The 21,402-nt window shown below is 34.6% G+C and overlaps 2 protein-coding genes across 2 annotated transcripts in view; both read right to left on the bottom strand.

The window, feature by feature from the left end:
- Positions 1-8,879: 8,879 nt before the first annotated feature.
- On the bottom strand, positions 8,880-9,287 carry LOC136025466 (protein krueppel-like). Its single transcript, XM_065701498.1, has one exon. It carries the CDS (start codon positions 9,285-9,287, stop codon positions 8,880-8,882), a length of 408 nt encoding a protein of 135 aa, XP_065557570.1.
- Positions 9,288-13,454: 4,167 nt separating this feature from the next.
- LOC136025467 (zinc finger protein 37-like) overlaps positions 13,455-21,402 on the bottom strand; it is a 60,854-nt gene continuing 52,906 nt past the window's right edge. The window contains exons 9-11 of the mRNA XM_065701499.1: positions 18,320-18,427; positions 16,577-16,705; positions 13,455-15,536 (exon numbers count right to left, since the gene is read on the bottom strand). Coding sequence (XP_065557571.1) covers positions 14,740-15,536; positions 16,577-16,705; positions 18,320-18,427 — 1,034 coding nt within the window. The 3' untranslated portion in view covers positions 13,455-14,739. The remainder of the gene's footprint in view (positions 15,537-16,576; positions 16,706-18,319; positions 18,428-21,402) is intronic.

Raw genomic sequence — 21,402 nt, forward strand, 5'->3', positions numbered from 1 at the left:
TTTGACCTTTAAACTATTTTAAGGACCCTCACATAAAAACTTTATATCCCTCCAAGGCATAACATACAACACTTGCCTGTAGGCTCTTTGTTATTTGACCTTTGGACTTCAAAAAGGGTATCTAAAAAAATCGATCGGATAGATTTGGGGTATTAAGGGCAAGGTGATAGTTGCTTTCCGGTCCCTTTAACTCTTAAAAAGGGAACTAGTACTTTCAGTTTTCAATGGAAGGACCCCCCTTCGAAGTTTATACAAGTGTCCATTCCATTTAAACCTTGTATGCCCCTAGGACATAATTTAACACACTTGCCTTCAGGTTCCAGGGGGTGTCTTTATTATACGATATTTCGTCCATTTTTAACAAAATGACTATCTCAAAATTCGAGCGAGCACATTTGGGGAAAAGAGAGTTGGTGGGGTGTACTAGTTGCTGTCGGACCACTTTTGACTCTTGAAAAGGGAGCTGGAACTTTCAATTTCTAATTATTTAAGTCCCCTCTAAAATTTATACGATAACCTCTTCCATTAAGAGCTTATATGCCCTTGGGGTATAAGTTACAACCTCCCCTGGCTCAGGGGAATGTTGATCCTAAAGTTTTCATGGACTTTTTCAAAGAAAATTGCCATCTCAAAAATTTGATCGGTGGCATTTACGGAAAATAGTTTGTTTGAGGAAAGAGTAGCTAACCTCCGATCACTTTTGACTCTTAAAAATGCTACTAGAACTTATGCCAAAAAGCATAATTTACAACACTTGCCCCCGGCTTCTAGGGGCCTGTGTTACTCCTGGAGCTTTTGTTATAGGATGTTTGCCTATTTTGAAAAAAATGGGACACATAGGAAATTTCGATTTGACACATTTTTGGGGAAAGAGGTTTGATGGAGGAAGAGGTTAGTAGCCAATGTATCACTTTTCATTCTTAAAAGCGAAATTAAACTTTCAATTGCTAATAATTTAGTCCCTTCAAAGTTTATACGACCACCACTTTCATGAAAATCACATATGCACTTGGGGCATAAGCTGCAACCCATCTTCCAGGATAGGGGAGGGGCGTATGTTAACCCCAAAGAGACACCGTCTGATCACTTTTGACTCTTAAAAAGGTAACTAGTCAATCTCCTATCAGATGAGTCACCTCTAAAGCTTATACGACCACCCCTCGCATAAAACCTTATATGCTCTCAGGGCATAAATTAAAACACTGACCCTATGGCTCTGAGGGGTTGTGTTATCCCCTGAATTTTTTGTTATCTGATGTTTTAACTATTTTTAACAAAATGGCTATTTAAAATTTTATCGGATGGGTTTGGGGGAAATGGGTGATGAGGAGAAAAGGGACTAGTTGCCCTCAGATCTCTTTTGACTCTTCAATAGCCAGCTAAATGAGCCCCCTCTGAACATTATACGAGCACCCATTTCTTTGTAACCATAAAAAAACCGTTTTAGGGGCTGGCAACTACTTATGGCTCATAGTAAGTACACCGGGATAGAGCTGCGCTTGTAAGTATTAATGCAATACTGCTAATGTAGTAAACGTGACGGAATGTACACTTTTTACCATGCACCTTCTTTTTATAGTCTCTCTTTTTCTTCTTCTTCTTTTTTTACTAAACTGTGTTTTGTATTTGTTTGTAACAGCAATAAATATGTATCCTGTTTAATCCTGTATATTTCAATTATTTCTCATATTTTTTAACAGTTATTGCAGCTGCTTTGACATTTTGAAAATAATTTTTTTTGCTGATGAGGCCTATCATAGTTGCTATGTTTTTCATTATTCTTTTTTATTATGTCTGTTTACTTGAGAATGCGAATTCCACGCATCCTGGCTTGTGATAGAAAATGTTTGAGAAATAAAACTCGTTTTACATACTAAGATAATTTCATTGATAAATTAGGAGAAAAGCCTTTCTAATCACAGGCAGAGCAGTAGCACTGCCTAAGTAAAGAGTGATGTGGGCACAATAGCACTTCGTATCGAAGGACATGTCGTAGAAACTTCGAAAGGGGCTCTTTCGATTGGAAATTGAAAGGACTAGTGCCCTATTTAATAGTTGAAAGTGATAGAAGGGCAAGTAATCTCCTCCCACGCCCACCACTTCTCCAAACATGTCCAGTAAAAATTTTGAAATAGCTAATATGTCCAACGTTGTTGGAAGGTCCAGAAATAATGCATTTGAGGATGACATACCCCCCAGAGCTCTCAGGGCAAGGGTTGTAAGTTAAGCCCTGGGGGCATACAAGGTACATATAGAATGGATGATCTTATAAACTTCGGAGGGGGGTAATTGGATTAGTAGTCAGAACTTCTAGTGAACTTTTAAGATTCAGAGTGATTGGAGTGTGGTTATCCCCCCCCTCACACGCACACACCTCGTGTTTTCCCGATGTGAGTCTTATAGAAATTTTGTGATGGCCATTTTTTGCCATAGAAACTTCGAAAAGAGCTGATTCGATTGGAAATTGAAAGGGCCGGAGCCCTTTTTATTATTCAAAAGTGATTGGAGGGCAACAAGCCGCTCTCCCAAGCCCACCATTTCCCCAAACACATCTAATAAAAAATTTTAAATAGCCATTTTGTTTAACGTAATTGAAGGGTCCAGAAATTAGGTCTTTGAGGATGACACCCCCACCTCCTAGAGCCCTCAAAGAAAGGGTTTTATGTAATGCCCCGGGGGCATATAAGGTAGATATAGAAAGGGTGATTGTAAAACTTCGGGGGGGGGGGGAGGCTCATCGGATTGATAATCAGAATTGCTAGAGCTCTTTTTAAGATTCAGAGTGATGGGAGGATGAGATACCCTCCCCCACACTTTGGGTTTTCCCGAAATGCATCTGACAGAAATTTTGAGATGACCATTTGTTGTCGTTTAAACTTCGAAAAATGCTCATTTGATTGGAAACTGAAAGGACTAGTACTCTTTTTATTAGTCAAAAGGGATAATTTCTTTGACAACCCCCATACCTTCTCAAAACCAGAACAGAATTTTCACTTTACTGAAAACAAAATACATTTCAAATTTTTTCATTTTATTTTTACGGGATATATGAAGGGGGAAGTCCTCTCCCTTGCACTCCAATTAAAGTGAAAGTGTCTAATGCCCTTATTAGAACCACAAGAGATTGGAGGTCAAGCAGCCCTTCTCTCAAGCCCATTCATTTTCCTAACGCACCCAGTCAAAATTAGAGACAGCCATTTTGTTCAGCATGGTAGAACGGTCCAGCAACTATGTCTTTCGGGATATTAGGCACGTCAACCCCCCATAATTATGCAATTGGCCCATATGCTTTGACACTGTTGCTTTAAAATAAATCAAAAGGCATTGTGTTTATGGTTGCCTATAAGACACCCAGCCATTTATATCAAGAACGACTGGGGCATTAATTTGAAACTTTTGGGGATACTACTATTATTACTTCTTCTCTTACAATTTAAATAAATAAAAAGAGCGTAAGTTTATCCAGGTTGTCAAAGAGCACAAATAAAATCTTTTGGGAATGATAATAAGTTTTACTTTTCAGGTAAACTTCAGAAGCTATAAAATTAAATTAAAAATTATAACATTTGTGTCAGGATTAAAAATTGCCAAAAAGGTTTCTCCAACATACATATACCAACTCATGCAATGGATTCTAATGGAAAATAAACTGAAAAAATACAGTATTTTTTTTTTCATGAAAAATACTATACCAATAAAAACAAATAGAAAATTAATTTAAAAAACTTCCCACAAGACAAGTTTTTCAAAGAAAAGTAAAGAGCTCCATTAAGCCACGAATGAGCTAAAATTAAGTCAAATAATCTTCCAGGCGTAAAACTATCTCAAATCACTATCAAAAACGAACAGAAATTACAATAAATTGAAATAGTAGGGCTTATAACCACAATACCTTATACAGACAAGAACACAATTTATGCTTTACTGAAAACAACATAAGTTTGAAATGTTTTCACCTTTCTTTACTTTCATGAGTAAAAAAAAATATCAAAATTTTGAGGAACAAATGTCAGCATATGTCAATTGAACTGACAATCCACGGTCATATGTTTGTTGTTATTTTTTCAGTAAAGCGCGAATTGTTTTCTGGTCTTGAGAAGGCATGGGGGTTATCAGCCCTACTCATGTTAGTTTTTCTAGTTTGGGTTTGATTTGGCTATTTATTGTAATTTCTGCTCGTTTTTAGTTTCATTTATTTATTGATAGTGATTTGTGGTCGTTTTACGCTTGGAATATTATTTGACTTAATTTTTGATCATTTTTGGCTTTATGGATCTCTTTAATTTTATTTGAAAAACTAGTCTTACGGAGAAAGTTTTTTAAATTAATGTCGTAAAAAAGAGCATCTGCCTGATTTTCATAATTTTTATAATCATCTCAATGTACAACGTAGTAGCCCGAATTTACAACATGCCCCGGAAAATACATCCCCCGTTGGGCACCCCTCCCCCTAAAACCCTAGATGGACGGGCCTATTAAGCCCTATTAATCAGTCACCCGCATGAGGCTCTAGGGGGGCGTTCTTCACAAAAGGAAAATATACAACTATTAGAAATAAGAGAGTCGTAGTTACTCTTGACGTTTATCTGCGCTGTTTATCCATACAGCATAAAAAAATGTATGTTACCCTGTTCACTTGCGAGTCAAGGGGACTTGTGTCATGTTCGGTCATGTGTCAATCTTGAAACTCGGTCGCCCGCCAGACTGAAGGCAAGCGGGTCTATAACGCTTAGATCATTTGCTCGCCTACGAGTCCAGGCGACTTCAGTCCTCTGTTTTGCCTACAAGTCCAGAGGACACTGTCTATCATGAGTCAGCCAAAAAATCTCGGTATCTCCGCGGCATATGAACGATACTAGTGGCACAATTGCCTGCAAGTCCTGTGGATATGGTCAGTCATAAATCACGGACTCATTTTTTGGGAGTCTCCAATTATCTTCGATCGGCTCACACGACTGACAGACTGTTTGAATTATCCGTACTCAATGCCGATTTAACTTAGTTTTCCCTAGGATGGATTATAGAGTATCGATCGACAAACTGACACATGACTGACAAGTCCCCTGGATTTACAGGCGAATAGGGTGACTTATATTTATCACACAGTTTGGGTAAACAGCGTGAGTAACTATAACTCTCTAAATAGCTGTGCATCTGCTTATGGAAAGGCACATCCACCCAGAGTCTTAGAAGAGCGACCAAATTTTCGGATTGCTACATGACTGTTAAGTCGCTTGGACTCGCAGGCGAACCAGCGACCTAAACCTAATAGGCGTATCCACCTAAAGTCTCAGTTGGGTAATCCAAGGGGGGGGGGGGGGTATTTTCCGGCGGGAGGAGGTAAACGCCTAGACCCGAACAAGGCATAAATGCTTAAAACATATTCGTGTTAAGCTGAAACATCGAGCTCTGTTCTCTATTGACTGCAGTTGTATTCTGATGAAACTATGCCATCTTTTGGATCATGTTCCCTTTGCAGCTTCTTGGTATGTTATTGTTCAACTGCCATACCGTTTAAAGTTTCGACATAAAGCGATTATGTCGCTACCATTCAATAGCTGAGTTTTAGCTTTGTTAACGTTTAAAATAGTGACAGTCAGAGACACTGTCAAAGAGCATAATTTTGGCTCGATGAATCAATAGTTTGCAAACTGATAAATTAAGCAATATAAATATGTTTTCTTTCAAACTGAGTTCCAGCTGTGCTCAAGTCGCAAAATTCCAGGATTCAAAGGAAAAATAAACATTAAAAAAAGAGTTTACCCCTTATTTTAAATTTACCAAAGAAATTTTTTGGGCCTATAAATGGTTAAACAGAAAACAAAATTAAATCCTAAATATTCAAAAATAAAGGAGCGAAACCTGAATCATTCAAACAATTTTTTTTCGAACAATAAAATCACATCAGTGCATTCACTTTCTTCGTGACTGAATTAGATGTTATTAGAAAATCCTGTTTTTTAATTTGATTTCCTTACTAAAATTCTATCTAATATTCTCAAAGACAGAAAACTTATTGTAAACCAAAACACAAAATAATTAATCAGCAGAACATCAAAAGCTAAGCTAGAAAGGGCATGCTCAGAAAACAATGCCAACTATAAGATTAAATAAATATATTTGAACAAATGCAATGAAATTTAAACCATTTTATTCTAATTATTTAAGAAATAAAAATAGTAGATGAAACCATGTACCAAATTTGACATAATACATCAAGACCATAAAAATCATTGCAATTATTGACCATAAATAATATTACAAAGTAGACAAGAAATTGAACAAAAATAAGGCTATTACGTAATTATTGACAAAATAAATTTCAAAATCTCTTTAATTAGAGAGGTATGTGTAGAAGAGAAACAAAAACAGTTTTTCAAACCAAAGTTTCCCTAAAAGAAAAAGAACGAGCTAAATACTGAAGATTTTATAATTAAGAACAGTAAAACTAATTTATAAGAATAAGTTCGTTCAAAATCTGGAAACTTACAGCACCTCATTCTAAACATTCCGATTTGTGCTACTGTCTGTTTTTTAAAACCAAAATGAATAATCAATATTCAAGCAAATTTAGAACCCCCCTCCTCCCTAAAAAAACAAAAGTTTATGTCAAAGTAATACTACAATATGCCCATGCTTAGAAAACCTTTTATTTGAAACAAATGGGTAACATTAATGATTATTAAATAAAAAAAACAAGTTTTTTTAACTGAAAGTAAGGAGCGACATTAAAACTTAAAACGCACATAAATTACTTCGTATATGGAAGAGGCTGCTTCCTCACCAACGCCCCGTTCTTTACGCTAAAGTTTGACTCTTTCTCTCAATTCTTCTTTTTAAAACAGTAAAAAACTTTAGCGTAAAGAGCAGGGCGTTGATGAGGAAGCAGCCTCTTTCATATAACAAGTAATTTCTGTGCGTTTTAAGTTTAATGTCGCTCCTTACTTTCAGTTAAAAAACTTGTTTTTTTTTATTTAATTTCTGAACGTTTTTGAATCAATGCATGTTTTGATTTTGGCTCTCCGCAAAGGAATAATCAAAACGAAATTTGCATATTTTTTTTTTTGCTAAATGGCTTTCTCATAATTTTGATCGAATGATTTTAAGAAAAAAAGAGCGGGGGACGAAGCCTAGTTGCCCTCCGATTTTTTGGTTAATTAAAAAGGCAACTAGAACTTTTAATTTTTTACGAATCTTTTTATTGGTAAAAGATTTACGTAACTTATAAATTAGCTTACGTAAAGAACTTTTGTATCCTCATGTTTTTATTACATATATGAGGGGATTCGCCCCATCGTCAGTACCTCGCTCTTTACACTAAAGCTTAAATTTTATCCCAATTCATTAAGAATGACCCCTGAATCACAAAAGCCGTAGAATAAATAGTTGAAATTACTAAAAATACTTTAGCGTAAAGAGCGAGGTATAAGAAGGAGGTGAGCCCCTCATATGGGTAATAATTTCTGTTTGTTTTAAGTTTTATTGCTGTTCCTTACTTCCAGCTGAAAAAGCTTTTTCACATTTATTTTTTAATTGTTTTTTTTTTAAATAATGCTAGTAAATCTTGCTCTCCCTTCATGGAAAATTTTGTTCTCCCATGACAAATTCTCGATGGAAAGTTCCCCCAGCATATCCCCCTCTTCTCAACCCCTCCCCCCAACCAAAAAAATCCTCCTGAAAACGCCTGTATACTTCCCAATAACCATTACTATATGTAAGCACAGGTCAAAGTTTGTAACTTGTTGCCCCTCCCACGGGAACTGTGGGGGAGTAAGTCGTCCCCAAAGACATAGTTATAAGGTTTTTCGACTACGCTGAATAGAATGACTATCTCAGAATTTCGATCCGTTGACTTTGGGAAAACAATTAGCGTGGGAGGGGGCCTAGGTGCCCTCCAATTTTTTGTCACTTAAAAAGGGCACTAGAACTTTTCATTTCCGTTAGAATGAGCCCTCTTGCAACATTCTAGGACAACTGGGTCGATACGATCACCCCTGGGAAAAAAACAACAAAAAAACAAAAAAAACAAATAAACACGCATCCGTGATCTGCCTTCTGGCAAAAAAAGCAAAATTCCACATTTTTGTAGATAGGAGCTCGAAACTTCTACAGTAGGGTTCTCTGATACGCTGAATCTGATGGTGTGATTTTCGTTAAGATTCTATGACTTTTAGGGGGTGTTTTCCCCTATTTTCTAAAATAACGCAAATTTTCTCAGGCTCGTAACTTTTGATGGGTAAGACTAAACTTGATGAAACTTATATATTTAAAATCAGCATTAAAATGCAATTCTTTTGATGTAGCTATTGGTATCAAAATTCCATTTTTTAGAGTTTTGGTTACTATTGAGCCGGGTCGCTCCTTACTACAGTTCGTTACCACGAACTGTTTGATATGAAAAGAGTCGATGACAAGCTTGGGTTTCCAGGGAGGTAACTATCTCTGTTCTCTTATTCCTCTCATTTTATTATGGGTCAAAATTAAGCCATAGATTTTTTGCCTAATTGAGAGAACAAAAAAAAAAAAAAAAAGATAAGAAATAAATATGTTTTTGTTAAATTTTTCAAAACAGTACCCCAGTTAATTCCTACCTAGAATGCTTACGAGAAGAGTTAAAATGGCTTAGAATATCTTAAACTGATATAAACTCCTCCTCACAAATATAGCATACCAACAGATTCCTTTCTCAACATTCATCCTTTCGTCAACCTCGATCGATTTGATTTTTCGTCTTTTCAGACAATATTTTTTTTTCACGAGCACTAGAGGTAATGCAAACATGAATTTTTTTTAAGGAATCATAAGTTTTACTAAATAGCTTACATTTAAATGGATTACGATCAGGATGCAGACGCTGCACATGGGCCACCATGTTTTTCTTATATTTGAAGCTCTTGCTGCAAAACCTGCATCGGATTAGGATTTACGTGTAAAGCAACATGCTGGTCAAGATAAGCAGACTCTGCAAACACTTCACCGCATATGCTACAGCTGTACTTCTTTTCTTTGAATCTTTTTCCTGTATGGCTTTTCATATGGCGTCTTAAGCACCAATTCGTGCCGAAACCTTTGTGACATTGATTGCACTTATATGGTCTAGCCAAAGTGTGAGTATTTAAATGGTCGTCCCGTGTCTTTCTGCTATTAAACGTTATATTGCAAAGCTCATATCTATGAGGCCTTTTGATACTGTGCCATTCCACATGACTGTACAGACCAGCAAACTGAGCAAAGGATTTGTCACAAGTCTGGCACTCTAATGGTTTTCCTTCCGTATGAGTCCTCATATGCTCGATCAGCATGGATTGTGTGTAAAAGCTTCTTTGACAGAAGTTGCATCCATGTGTTTTGGCTGAGTATGCCTTTTTACGTGAGATGTATATCCCCTTCTAGTTTCAACTGTCTTCGAGAAAAACGGTTTCGAGATCTTCTAGTTTCGAGGAAAACGGTGAAACTAGAGAATAATACATATCCTGCATCATTTACGATATTTATCACTGACGTCAGGCAAAAACATCCTTTTTTTTGTCAAATTGCGCAAGTGCAAAGCAAGAATTTTTAAATGGAAGCAAGATTTCTTCCGTTTTTTCTATTTTTCCAGTGTTACCAACTTACCGATTGCCGACATCTCATAAAAGTGCAAATCAAGGTTCTAAAAGAATGATTTTTGGTATAGGAAAGAGTGTAGGTCAAAATAATTTCGCGGCCTCTCTAGCAATGATCATTCTTGCGTCATTTATAATTATAAGCTATCCTGCTATCATTAAACACGTCACCCATGAATATGTCAAATGTATTTAAAATCAAGTCACGAAGGTTTCAACTTAAATAAATATCCAAATAAGAATTTAATAATACTTCTCATTTTTTAAATGACTAAAATGTAATGATCTGCTAAAAGTTTGACTGTATTGTTTTGATCCTATGGAACTTTAACTGCAATATAGTTGAATTCAAAAAATATTTAGGTAAAATTTTGTCTCCACCTTCTTTAGATGTTTTGAAAGAAACATTAGAAGTCTAAGTAACTAGTCATGAACTATGGCTGGCTTCACTGTTTTGAAGTCGAGTACCGTACCCTGTCAGCAAAAACGAACGAACTACAGAACAAATTCTTAGTCACACAAAATAATTCTTCTTCCTCCACACAATTTTCTCCTTCCTTCCTTTTCTCTTAAATTCTTTCCAATCACAAAGTTCGTGGTAATGAGTTGCAAGCAAGGAGCGATTCGGCTAAATAGTATATGAAACTCCAAAAATCGGAGTTTTGATATCAATAGATGCATCAAAATAATTGGCCTATTATGCTGATTCCAAACATATGCGATTCAATAAGTTTAGAATTACCCATCAAAAGCTACGAACCCGAGAGGATTTGCCTAATTTTTGAAAAAGGAGGAAAATTAGTAAAATCTCAATAGAAATCCCACCACCAGATTCAGCATATCAAAAAACTCTATAAAAAAGGTTTCAAGCTCCCAGCTGTAAAAATCTGGAATATATTTTTTGTCAGAAGAAAGATAATAGATGTGTATTTAGTTGTTGTTTTTTTCCCACGGATGATCGAATCAAACTAATGGTCCTAGAATATTGGGAAAAAGATTTTTCGGACGGAACTTTCTCTTTGCCGAATTCGTTTTACATTAGAATTTATTAAGAGTAATAGTCCGGGGGAAAGAATCACCGCGTTGGAATTATGACCCCCAAAGCCCCTAAGCAAAGGCGTGTTAGCTATGAAATTTGCCTGTTGTTTACGTATAATATTTTTTATTGGGAAGTATACATGCATTTTTTTGAAGGGGGAATTTTCTATAAGGGAAATTTTCAGCGGAGAGGGAAGTTTCCGGCGGGTAAACTTTTAAGAAGAAATTTTACACTGAAGGAATTTGCTACAATCCCTATACGAAATTCCTTTTGTGTCTTAGTATCCCTTTGCTGAATCAATTTTACAAGTGGATATGTTAAGGGCAAGAGTCCAGGGGAATATTCGCCACCTTGGAATTGTCTAGAGGATCTTTCAGTTTGTGAGGGATTTTCCATGGGAGAATTTTCTGTGGTAGCAACTTTGCATTGGAGGGATTTACGGAAAATCTTTCCACATAGGAGGGGGAACATGGGATTCCCGGCATGATTTGAAAACAATCAGAAATTAAAGTCTTTTCCAAATGAAAGTGTGCTAAGGAGAATTTCCCAGGTGGAATCGTCAGCAAAAAAATGAGAGGGAATTTCCACGGCGGGGACTTTCCGTGGAGTTGGAACTTCCAAATAGGAGCAGCTGGATTTCCCACCATTATTTAAAAAAAACTATTAGAAATTAATAAATAACATTTTTTCCCCAAATAACTTATTTGGCGACAACAACGCATAACCGCCATATAATTCCTTTCCTCTTCTTCTTGAGCATCTTACCAATCCGAAAAAAATCCTTTTAAAGTTTGAGGACGATAGGACATTTGATATACTGTTAATAAAAATGCCATAGTTGCTTCCACTTTGTGGGATAATAAAAGAGATACTTAACCATAATTGAGGCTTGACGAGTCCCATAATTGTTCCTCGTTTCCTGTATTCAGGTACTGGTCCAGCAGGTGACGAATAGTTTGTAGACCACTTGCAAAATCACACATATTGATTTCACATAAGTTGAATAAATAAATGATCTTACGGATGCCCAGTGTTTTAGAACCTTGAATTTTGTTTCTGTTTATGACCCTATTAGGCCTTTTTACTTCACTGAAACTGGTTAATTACTTTTCTTGCTTATAACTTTTGAAGTTATTTTTGTGTCGCACTTTCCTTTCTTTTATTTATTTATACTCGATATTATTGTTTCTTGTGGGCAATAACTTTATGTTATTACTATTACTATATTGGTTTTACTTAAATTCAATTTCTCCAAGTGTTTTTTTGTTGCCGCTTGTAGAGTTCTAAATTGATGTACTATATTTGCTGCTTTCCTTGTTATTAGTATAAAGTTCTTATCTGATATTTTTTGGTTAAAATTTTCTAGATATCGATTGCGATGTTGTCCAGGGTCCAAAGTTTTTTCTGATTTCCTTATTAACCAGGTAATTCTATGATACTTTAAATAAAAATTTGTATATTCTGGACTTCTTGAGCCTCGAAGGGTTGCCTCCATTGCTAATTTATCAGCTTTTCCATTACCATTTATTTCATAACGGTTTGAACACCACTATATTCCTAGTTTTATGCCTTTTTCTTTAAAACTTTTTAATTTCTCATGGATTCCATGATGTAACAGGTTTATGAGCATTCCCTTTTGTTTTTACGATTGCCAACCTGCTCTCCGAAAGAAGGCTAATTCCGGCAGAAAAGATCCGACTTACAAAATTGTATGAATGAAAAAGCTGTATTTAGGTTTGGCCCATCCAGAAATTAACCTTATATTATTACTAAAATAATTTCATTAATATATTAGGAGAATGGCCTTTCTAACGTCGTAAAAAATTGATGGTTATATTTTTTATATATATATAACCATATTAATACAAACCGCACTAATTCGTAATAGATATTTACATTAAGCTTAAACATTCAGTTCGGCTCTCTGTTGGCTGCAGTTGTATTTTGTAGTGACTATGTCATTTATTGGTTCTTTTTTCCTTTGAAGTTTCTCGGTAGAGGCGAATATGTTGCTACAATTCAATAGCTGATTTTAGTTTTGTCCATCAAGGAAACTCATTTTTGGTATTTTGCTTTGTACTTTTTTTTTTAGATCAAGGAACATTGAAAATGAACAACTTTTCCCCCTATTTATGTAAGTTTAGATTCTTTTCCGAGAGACCGTCAAAGAAATATAATAATCACGGGCCGATGAATGGATAGTTTTCAAACTAAAAAATTTAACAATATAAATATATTTTCCTTCGAACCAAGTTCCAGCTGTGTAGAAGTCTCAAAAGTGCAGGAAAAATAAAGTTTAAAATAAAAGTTTACCTTGCTTTAGAATAAAAGTTTAGACTTGCTTCTAGTAGGTTTTCTTTTTCTTTTGTCTATAGAGCTTCCAAACTTTGGAACAAAATTAGTAAGGATGTTAAGGATAATGGTAATTTTAACCAGTTTAAATCTGATTTACGTGTGGAGTTGCTTGGTAGGTAATATAAATATATTTTCCTTCGAACCAAGTTCCAACTGAGTAAAAGTCTCAAAAGTGCAGGAAAAATAGACTTTAGAATAAAATTTTACATCTTATTCTAAAACTACAAAAGAAATTTGGTTCGCCAATATATGATGAAACACAAAAAAAACTCATTAATTTCTAAATATCTAAAAATAGAGGTGCGTAGCCTGAATTACTCAAACAATTCTTTAAAACTTAAAATAATATCAATGTATTCACTTTCACCTTGATTACATTTAATTTTGTTAGAAAAGAGGATTCTTTGTAGCTTGATTTCTGTGATTAAATCGCTGGTTAACGATTTCCGTCACTCTTAAAGTGAGACAATAATTTATTAAAATCAAAGACCAGAACATCAAAAGCTAAGCTAGCCAGGGAATGCTCAGAATAGAACGGCAATTAAAAACTTAAATAAATATATTTGAATGAATGCAATGAAGTTTATTTAAAACTACTTTGTTCTAATTATTTAAGAAATAAAAATTGGAGATAAAACCATGTATAAAATCTCAAGCAACATATCAAACCCATTAAAATTATTGCATTTACTAAGCACGAATAATATTACAAAGTAGAAAAATTAAACGAAAATAGGCCTACTGAATAACTATTTAAAAAATATCCTTTCTACAATATCTATTTTAATCAGTATGTGAAAAATAAAAAACAAAATTTAGCCCCTAATTAGAAAAACTTTGACTTAAGACAAATTGATAATTAATGATGATAAAAAAGTCGACGACTAGCTTGATTTTGCAGGGAAATAATTGTCTATGTTGTTTCATTTAAGTTATTTAATGTTGTGAGACAAGAAAACAACAACTACACTCATCATGAATGAAGCGGCTTATGCTAAACAATTCTGATTTCAAGGGGTAATTTTAATTAATTTTCGTTTTTAGATGTTGTTTATTTAAGGTCAAAATTAGTTTGTAAATTTTTGGCCGAATTAATAGGATAAAAAGAATTTTTTTTTACTTTTTCAAGGTAATACCACAATCATTTTTTACTTATAATGCGTATGAAAAGAGCTAAAATAGCTTAGAGTGTCCTCAACTAACAAAATCCCCTCCTCACAAATATTGCATAGAAACAGATTCACCTTTTTCTCAACATTCATCTTTCTGTCAGCCTTGATCGATTCGCTTTAATTTTTCATCTTATTAGGCGATTTCCCTTTCTGCCACAAATGCGAGAGGTAATGCCAATGAGAATTTTTTAATGGAATTGTAAGTTTTACCACATCACTTTTATTTAAATGGATTACGATCAGGATAAACACGCTGCACATGGGCAACCATACTTTTCTTATCATTGAAGCTCTTGCTGCAGAACTCGCAACTGAAAGGCTTAGGATTTGCGTGTAAAGAAACATGCTGGTTGCGATAAGCAGGCGCTACAAACACCTCACTGCATATGCTACAGCCGTACTTCTTTTCTCTGAATCTCTTTCCTGCTTGGCTTTTCTTAGTGACTCTGAAAGCCCCATAAGTGCTGAAACCCTTGTCACATTGCTTGCAATTATATGATCTAGCACCAGCACGAGTATTTACACGAGTCTTTTTCTGTTCTTGAACATTTTAATGCGAATCTAACATCTATGAGGCCTTTTGATACTGTTCCATATGGCGATGACATTTCATATGACTATGTAAACTCGCATAATGTGCAAAGGTATGGCCACATGTCTGGCACTCAAGTTTTTCCCCTGTATGGGTCCTTATATGCTCAATCAGCGTGAATTTTGTGTAAAACTTTCTTTGACAGAATGAACATCCATGTGTTTTTGGCTTTGTGTGTCTTTTCACATGAGATGTATATCCCCTTCTAGTTTCGAGTGTCTTACGACAGATCTCACACTCAAATAATTTATCTGGGGTCTGCCCCCTCTCTTTGCGAAGGTGCATTTTTATATGATCATTAAGAGTACCTCTAAGTCGAAACTGCATTCCACATCTGTCACACAAGAAACTTTTTTCACCAGTATGGATTTGCATATGACGATTGAGAGTCTCTGGACTACACAAACCTATACCACATATGTAGCACAAATTTTGTTGACCTTTAGCGTGTCTTCGCTTGTGTTTTGAGAGTGATCTACGATGAGGGTACGACTTGTTGCAGATATCACATTCAAATTTATTTCTGGTCTTATGTTGAGTGTCAAAACGAAGGTCAAGAGGATGCTTTTTCTTGATTTGTGAACAGTAAAACTGACAATGCTGAATTTCTATTCTGTCATGAGCTTTCACATGCTTTAGCAACAAAAGACGAAGAGGAAAGGATTCATTGCAAATTCTGCAAACAAAAGCGTTTTTCGGTGACTGCATGATCGGCCTTTTTATTAACAATGCATTTTTGCCATTATAATCTTCGCCATTATATTCGTCTATTTCTAAAAAAATAAAAATTAGTAACTAACTATTTCAAAACTAAACTACGATAGTAATTAAACAAGATAGGAAAATATTTTTTCGAGCATCTTCAATAAAATGAATAATTCTGAGCATTTTGATTATTTTTTTTACTTTTTTTCTAAAGTAATTATAATTTTATGATCAGGAACTGTGATTATGATCACTTTGAAATAACTTGATAGGATAATAAATGATTCTGTGGTAAATTTGGGACAGTTTTTATTACTGACCTACGAATAAGGTGAACATATCACACGATGCCTTTTTTTATGCTCTTTTCGAATATAACAATCAGTTAACTCGGAAATTCAATTTCATGCCCATAATGAAACCCAATAGATAATGCCTTTTTCTCTTATTCTTTTCGATATAAAAGGGTTAAAAATAAAAATCCTTACTTAATGTTATGCAGAATAATTCTAGCTAACACATTTCATCTGCAGCTCAACTTTGTGGTTATAACCAAAGTGATTATTCCACTTTGAAAGAACCGCATGCCCCAGCACGCAGCAGGCTTTTATATATGAATTCTCAGTGTTATATAGATAGATAGATAAATTTATTCACATGAAAGCCTAATTGGGCCATCGTGACATACACACAACAACCGAAAAAATACAGCAACAAAACATAGACTGAAAAGACACTAAAACTAATTATCTAAGAAAATTATCACGATACCTCATACCTTCCCGGACGAACTTTCCAATATTATTTATACTTCAGTAACACCTACTTCTCAAAATTTCCAAAATTCAATCTCTCCCCCGACCTCCCTACCAAATATTTCCAAGCGCAACTCCCTCAACTCCCTGCAAGCCCCTAAAAAATGATGCAAAGACTCATCCATCTCTCCACACATAGGGCAACTGTAAGGACCATCACTCAATCTATTTCTCCCTAAATATTCCCTAATTCTCCCTTACATACATTACCCATTTCAAATCTTCTGGAGACAATCCCATTTTTAGGTAAATTTCTTTGCCCCAGTTCTCACTGCTATATAAATATAACTCACCATTATTTTTTCCTGCTTTTTGGATATGATAAACTGTTGTTTCATGATATTTTAGCCTGTCTTCATTTGAATAAGCCAGCTTGCACACTTCACATTTAAATGTTCCATTTCCTTTGTACTCGTGAGTTTCTGAAAGAGGAAGAATTACTTACAAAGTGAAACAACAGTGGTTGAATAACATATAACGGCCTGAACTATGCTCATAGTAAGTTGGGATGAGGCTTTTAGAGTTTAAATCTGCCTTTGAAGTATAAAAACTGAATATATATATATATATATATATATATATATATATATATATATATTTATATATATATATATATATATATATATATATATATATATATATATATATATATATATATATATATATATATATATATATATATATCCCAGAAATGAAAGAAAGGTACACACTTTAATTTGGCTACGAAAAATTGTAACAACAATATATTTCATGTCCATAAAGAGAAGTAAAACCGTTACAAATATATATAAAAGGTATATCTATATATAAAAGCGAAATAAGTAGTACGATATTAGTTTAAATCCTAGTTTAGTTTAAATTAGTTTAAATCCCTTCCCTTAGATAAAATCCTAGCTTTGCTGAAGCCGTTCCTCTATATCACCAAAAACAATTTTCTGAAGACGGCACTGATGAGCTGAGACTCTGTTATCAGTTGTAATTTCTATTCGTTTTTGGTTTCATTTTTTTAAATGGTGATTTTATTTCTGCTTATTTTTGGTTTAGTTGTACTCCTTAAATGCTTTAAAAACTTTTTTTCTGGAAAAAAGTTTTTAAACTAATTTCTGTTCGTCTTTTATTGACATTAAGTATTTTCGACTGAAAGTAAGGAGCAATATTAAAACTTCAAATGAAAAGAAATTATTACGCATATGAGGGGGTTGCCCCCTCCTCAACACCTTGCTCTTTAACCAAAATTTTAAAATTTTTGTTCCAATTATTTAAGAAAGACTCCTGAATCACAAAGCCCACTTACAATAGAATAACAAGCCTTTTTGAAATTAAAAAAAAACATTAGCGTCATGATTGAGGTATTAAGGAGAGGCAGACCCTCTCATATACGTGATAATTTTTTTTCGTTTTAATTTTTAATATTGCTTCTTACTATCAGTTGAAAAAAGGTTTTTTTAAATTTAATTTCTGATTATTTTGTAAAATAATTCTGGGAAACCGGCTCCCCTTCTATGGAAAATTTCCTTCCCCCATGGAAAGATCCTGCCACACAACCCTTTTCCATCAGAAAAATCTCCCCTGAAAACGTCTGTATACTTTCCAATAATTAATACTATATTTAAACAATGGGCAAAGTTCATAACTTGCAGCCTTCCCTCGGGGACTCTGGAGAGACACGTCATCCTCAAGGACTAGTTAATAATTTGACTAGCTAATATATAAAAAGGGCCTTTTGAGAATATTTTGAAAGCTTCCGCTTATTAAGCTTTTATTATTGTTTGAATTCCCCTTTTTGTCGTTAGTGTTCTTTGATGAAAATTACTTTTGCTCGCGAAAAAAATTATGCTCATCATTGCCGTTATGGTTAGCGTCTTCAACTTTGGAATACTTTTGTTATCACACTTTGGAACACTGTTAACTTTGGAACACTTTTAACACTTTTATTAATCAGGAAAGATTCCATTTTGGAATAATCAGTAAATTTCCACTTTTGAGGAAACTCTTGTTGAAATGTCATTCCTTTATCATTACTGTAATTTTCTTACTGTCAGGACAAGTTTGGCCCTTTGAAGGTCCTTTTCGTGGTACTGCTTCGGTGTAAAATTCTCCTGAAGAAATCTCTTCACAAGCTTCATTATTATATTCGTCTGGCTCTAGAAAAAAAGAAGCAGCTAACTATTTATAAGAATCATTTACGATATTGAACATAATAGAAAAATATTTTTCGAGTCTCTTCCATCAAATAAATAGCTCTGAGTACGTAGATTCTTTTTACTTTTTTCCTAAGGTAATTATACGTTCATGATCAAAATTTTGTATCAGCTCCAGCTAAGAAAATATATTTTAAAGTAAACCTTTCTTCCGGAACTTTGGGACTACAATTGATTTTGCAACAGCACAGAGGAAAAATTAAGTATGTCTCCAGCGTAAGTTCTGCCGCAAAATTCAAGCAAATAACAAACAAAGTACACAAAATTCCAGTTTTTATCTATATATTATAGATGCTTGTATACAGAAATTCATCATTACTTTCACAAAAGAAAAAAGGAATGGTTTCATTCATCCCCAATCTTTATTAAAATTAAACAAAAATAATTTAAATATTTGAAAGAAAATTAAAGATTTAAAGAAAACTTAAAACCCTGAAATGAACAAAGTGGCCATGGAAGAACAACAAGCCACACTCCAATTAGATTCAATAGGATAATAAAGCCAAACTTAACGCGAAAAAAGGTCAACAAAAATAATGCATGGACCACCATTTCTTTCAAAACACTAAGAAGCTACAGTGCAATATGTACTTATTAAAAAAACATGAACATTCTGAACAGGCTTTTACTGTTAGACCATATTAAAAAAAGCTTCAAAAGACAGAAATAATACTTACTTTTTAAAGTAAATACAGTTGCGACAACTAATAAGTTCTAATATTTACACCAAAATGAACGTAAATAAAAATTAATAATCGGATCAAGTACAAAGATAACAGATACTGATAAACAAATAAATCTTGAAAAGAGTAGAAATTAAAAATGAATGCTTTAAGTCAGACTTCAAACAAAAAATATTTTATTACAAACAAGAGTTTCGCTACTAGCTCACCCTAATCTTCTAAGACCTACCGTGGCATTTCCTTTTAAATAAAGCCACATCTATTTTGACGTGGGTTCTTTAATCAGAGGCAACGCTATAGCGTTACCTATAGTGAAGGCCATAAGGTTTCAAGGTTTTACTACAGTTTTTTTTTCTAAGAGGCACTTTATTTGGAAGGGACGATCGTACAAAATTCAGAGGACGCTCATTCAATTCCAAATAGGAAGTTCTAGTGCCCTTTTTAAGAGCAGAAAGTGATTGTAGGGCAACTAGTTCCATTACCTAACGATAATGAAAAAATATGTGCAAGGAGAGAAGAAATGTATCATGCACATGTTTGGAAGAGGAGAGTGGGTAGCTATGTTGGCCTTAGGCGGCTTGGTGCTAAAGTTACTACTAGTAGTAGTGGTAGCAGCACAAGGTCATCTAATCAATATTCCTCCAGCATAAATAAAACGTACCCTGAGACGAAAAACTTCAATAAATCCAGAAAAACTATGTTTCCTTTGAGCTAATTTTTAACTTTTTCCTAGCGGTTGTGCTAAGAAATTTGATGGGTCATGCTTTCCTAACGTTAAAAAAAACTTCACTTCGTTTAATCAAAAAACCAAATAAATATGAATATATCTATCTCCAGTACAAAAAGGGAGAATTTATAAGATTTCCAGGAAAATAGTTTAATTTTTTTTCTCAGCTATTTTTATCTTTAACTTTTCTGTCGTTAATTCAAGTCTCTTATGCAAATTCTATAGCTTATGGACTGCCCAATCAATTCTCAGCACTTTGGTATGTGTGTAGCCCAGGGTTACCGCTAGAGCAATAGTCTAACTAGCCACGGCATCAAGCATCCGTGCTTTTGAGCAACGATCAAGGGCGTGAAAAAGGAATTTATTGTTGGTACATGTTTAGCGAATGATTACCGCTCGAAAAATAGTCTAACCATTCAACGGCTTTCAGCATCCATGGTTTAAGCGGTGGGCATAGGCTAGATGGGATGACTGTGTGACTGTCTGGTATTTATTAATTAATCAATTAAAATTTGCAACCGTAACTTCCTGCCGATAATCCACATACCTTATATGAGGGGGTCACTATCGAAAAAAAATAGTGAAAAATGAACTTGGCTGAGAATGATGGACTAAGCTGAGGCAATGAATAGATACAATTTGGAAAGTAATTGGAGACAGCGGGCACTCCCTCCTCGCCTATCCCGAAGAGAAGCGAGAGATATTAAAGCGCAGGTGGGACTATGCTATACTACCGCCAGTTCTTGGAAAGGATGATCATTTTGTATGAAGATAATGTCTATATCAATACATCAGGGTAATCATCTGAAGCAATATGTCGCTTTTTGCTAATAGAGCCTTTTTGTTTAGTTGAGCATCCCTCTCCACATTCCCCGGAACTTCCAACTAAATATCATCACCCGCTCCTAGAATGTTGAATATATGCTGTTCAGGCTCCCTGGGTGCAAATAGTGCCTTTTGATTCAATTCAACAACGCTCCTAAAAGTTCCCACCGGATACCCATATCCATTCGAGAAGTATTACAGATATACCCCTTTGACATCTTAGATTTACAACATATTTTTTATTTAGTCCTACGTCCTGCTTAACATTCCTTATTTCAAATTGATACCCTCTGGTGCTCCTGAGATTCAGTATTTTCCTCTTTTGGAAATCTTGTTACTCAAAGCGTTTTCTAGTTCAGTTTGTCATTCCCTTTAACATACAGATAAGCTTTTAGACAATTTGAATACGCATAATTTTATATTCATATAATTAAAAAACCCTGAACATTCCATAAAACTCCTACCCTATACCCTATGCAGTCCATGAGATATTGCAGATATTCTTTTTGATAAAGGTAATATTCCCAGAAACATCCACTGAATGTTCCAACGCTAAACCGGCCAATATTTTTGAGATATTGCATATTGCCTTCTTAGCACTTATGGTACAAAATATCCTGCAATTCGCAGGAAAGAAAAACATATTCGACCGCAGCACTCATAAGAGACACTGGATTGTAACA

Source organism: Artemia franciscana, chromosome 3 (assembly GCF_032884065.1).
Source record: "Artemia franciscana chromosome 3, ASM3288406v1, whole genome shotgun sequence".
Classification (NCBI taxonomy): Eukaryota; Metazoa; Arthropoda; class Branchiopoda; order Anostraca; family Artemiidae; genus Artemia; species Artemia franciscana.

Bases quoted from the DNA above. Each gene is read 5' to 3' on its own strand.
- LOC136025466 (XM_065701498.1), bottom strand. From the start codon at position 9,287: ATGAGGACTCATACGGAAGGAAAACCATTAGAGTGCCAGACTTGTGAC.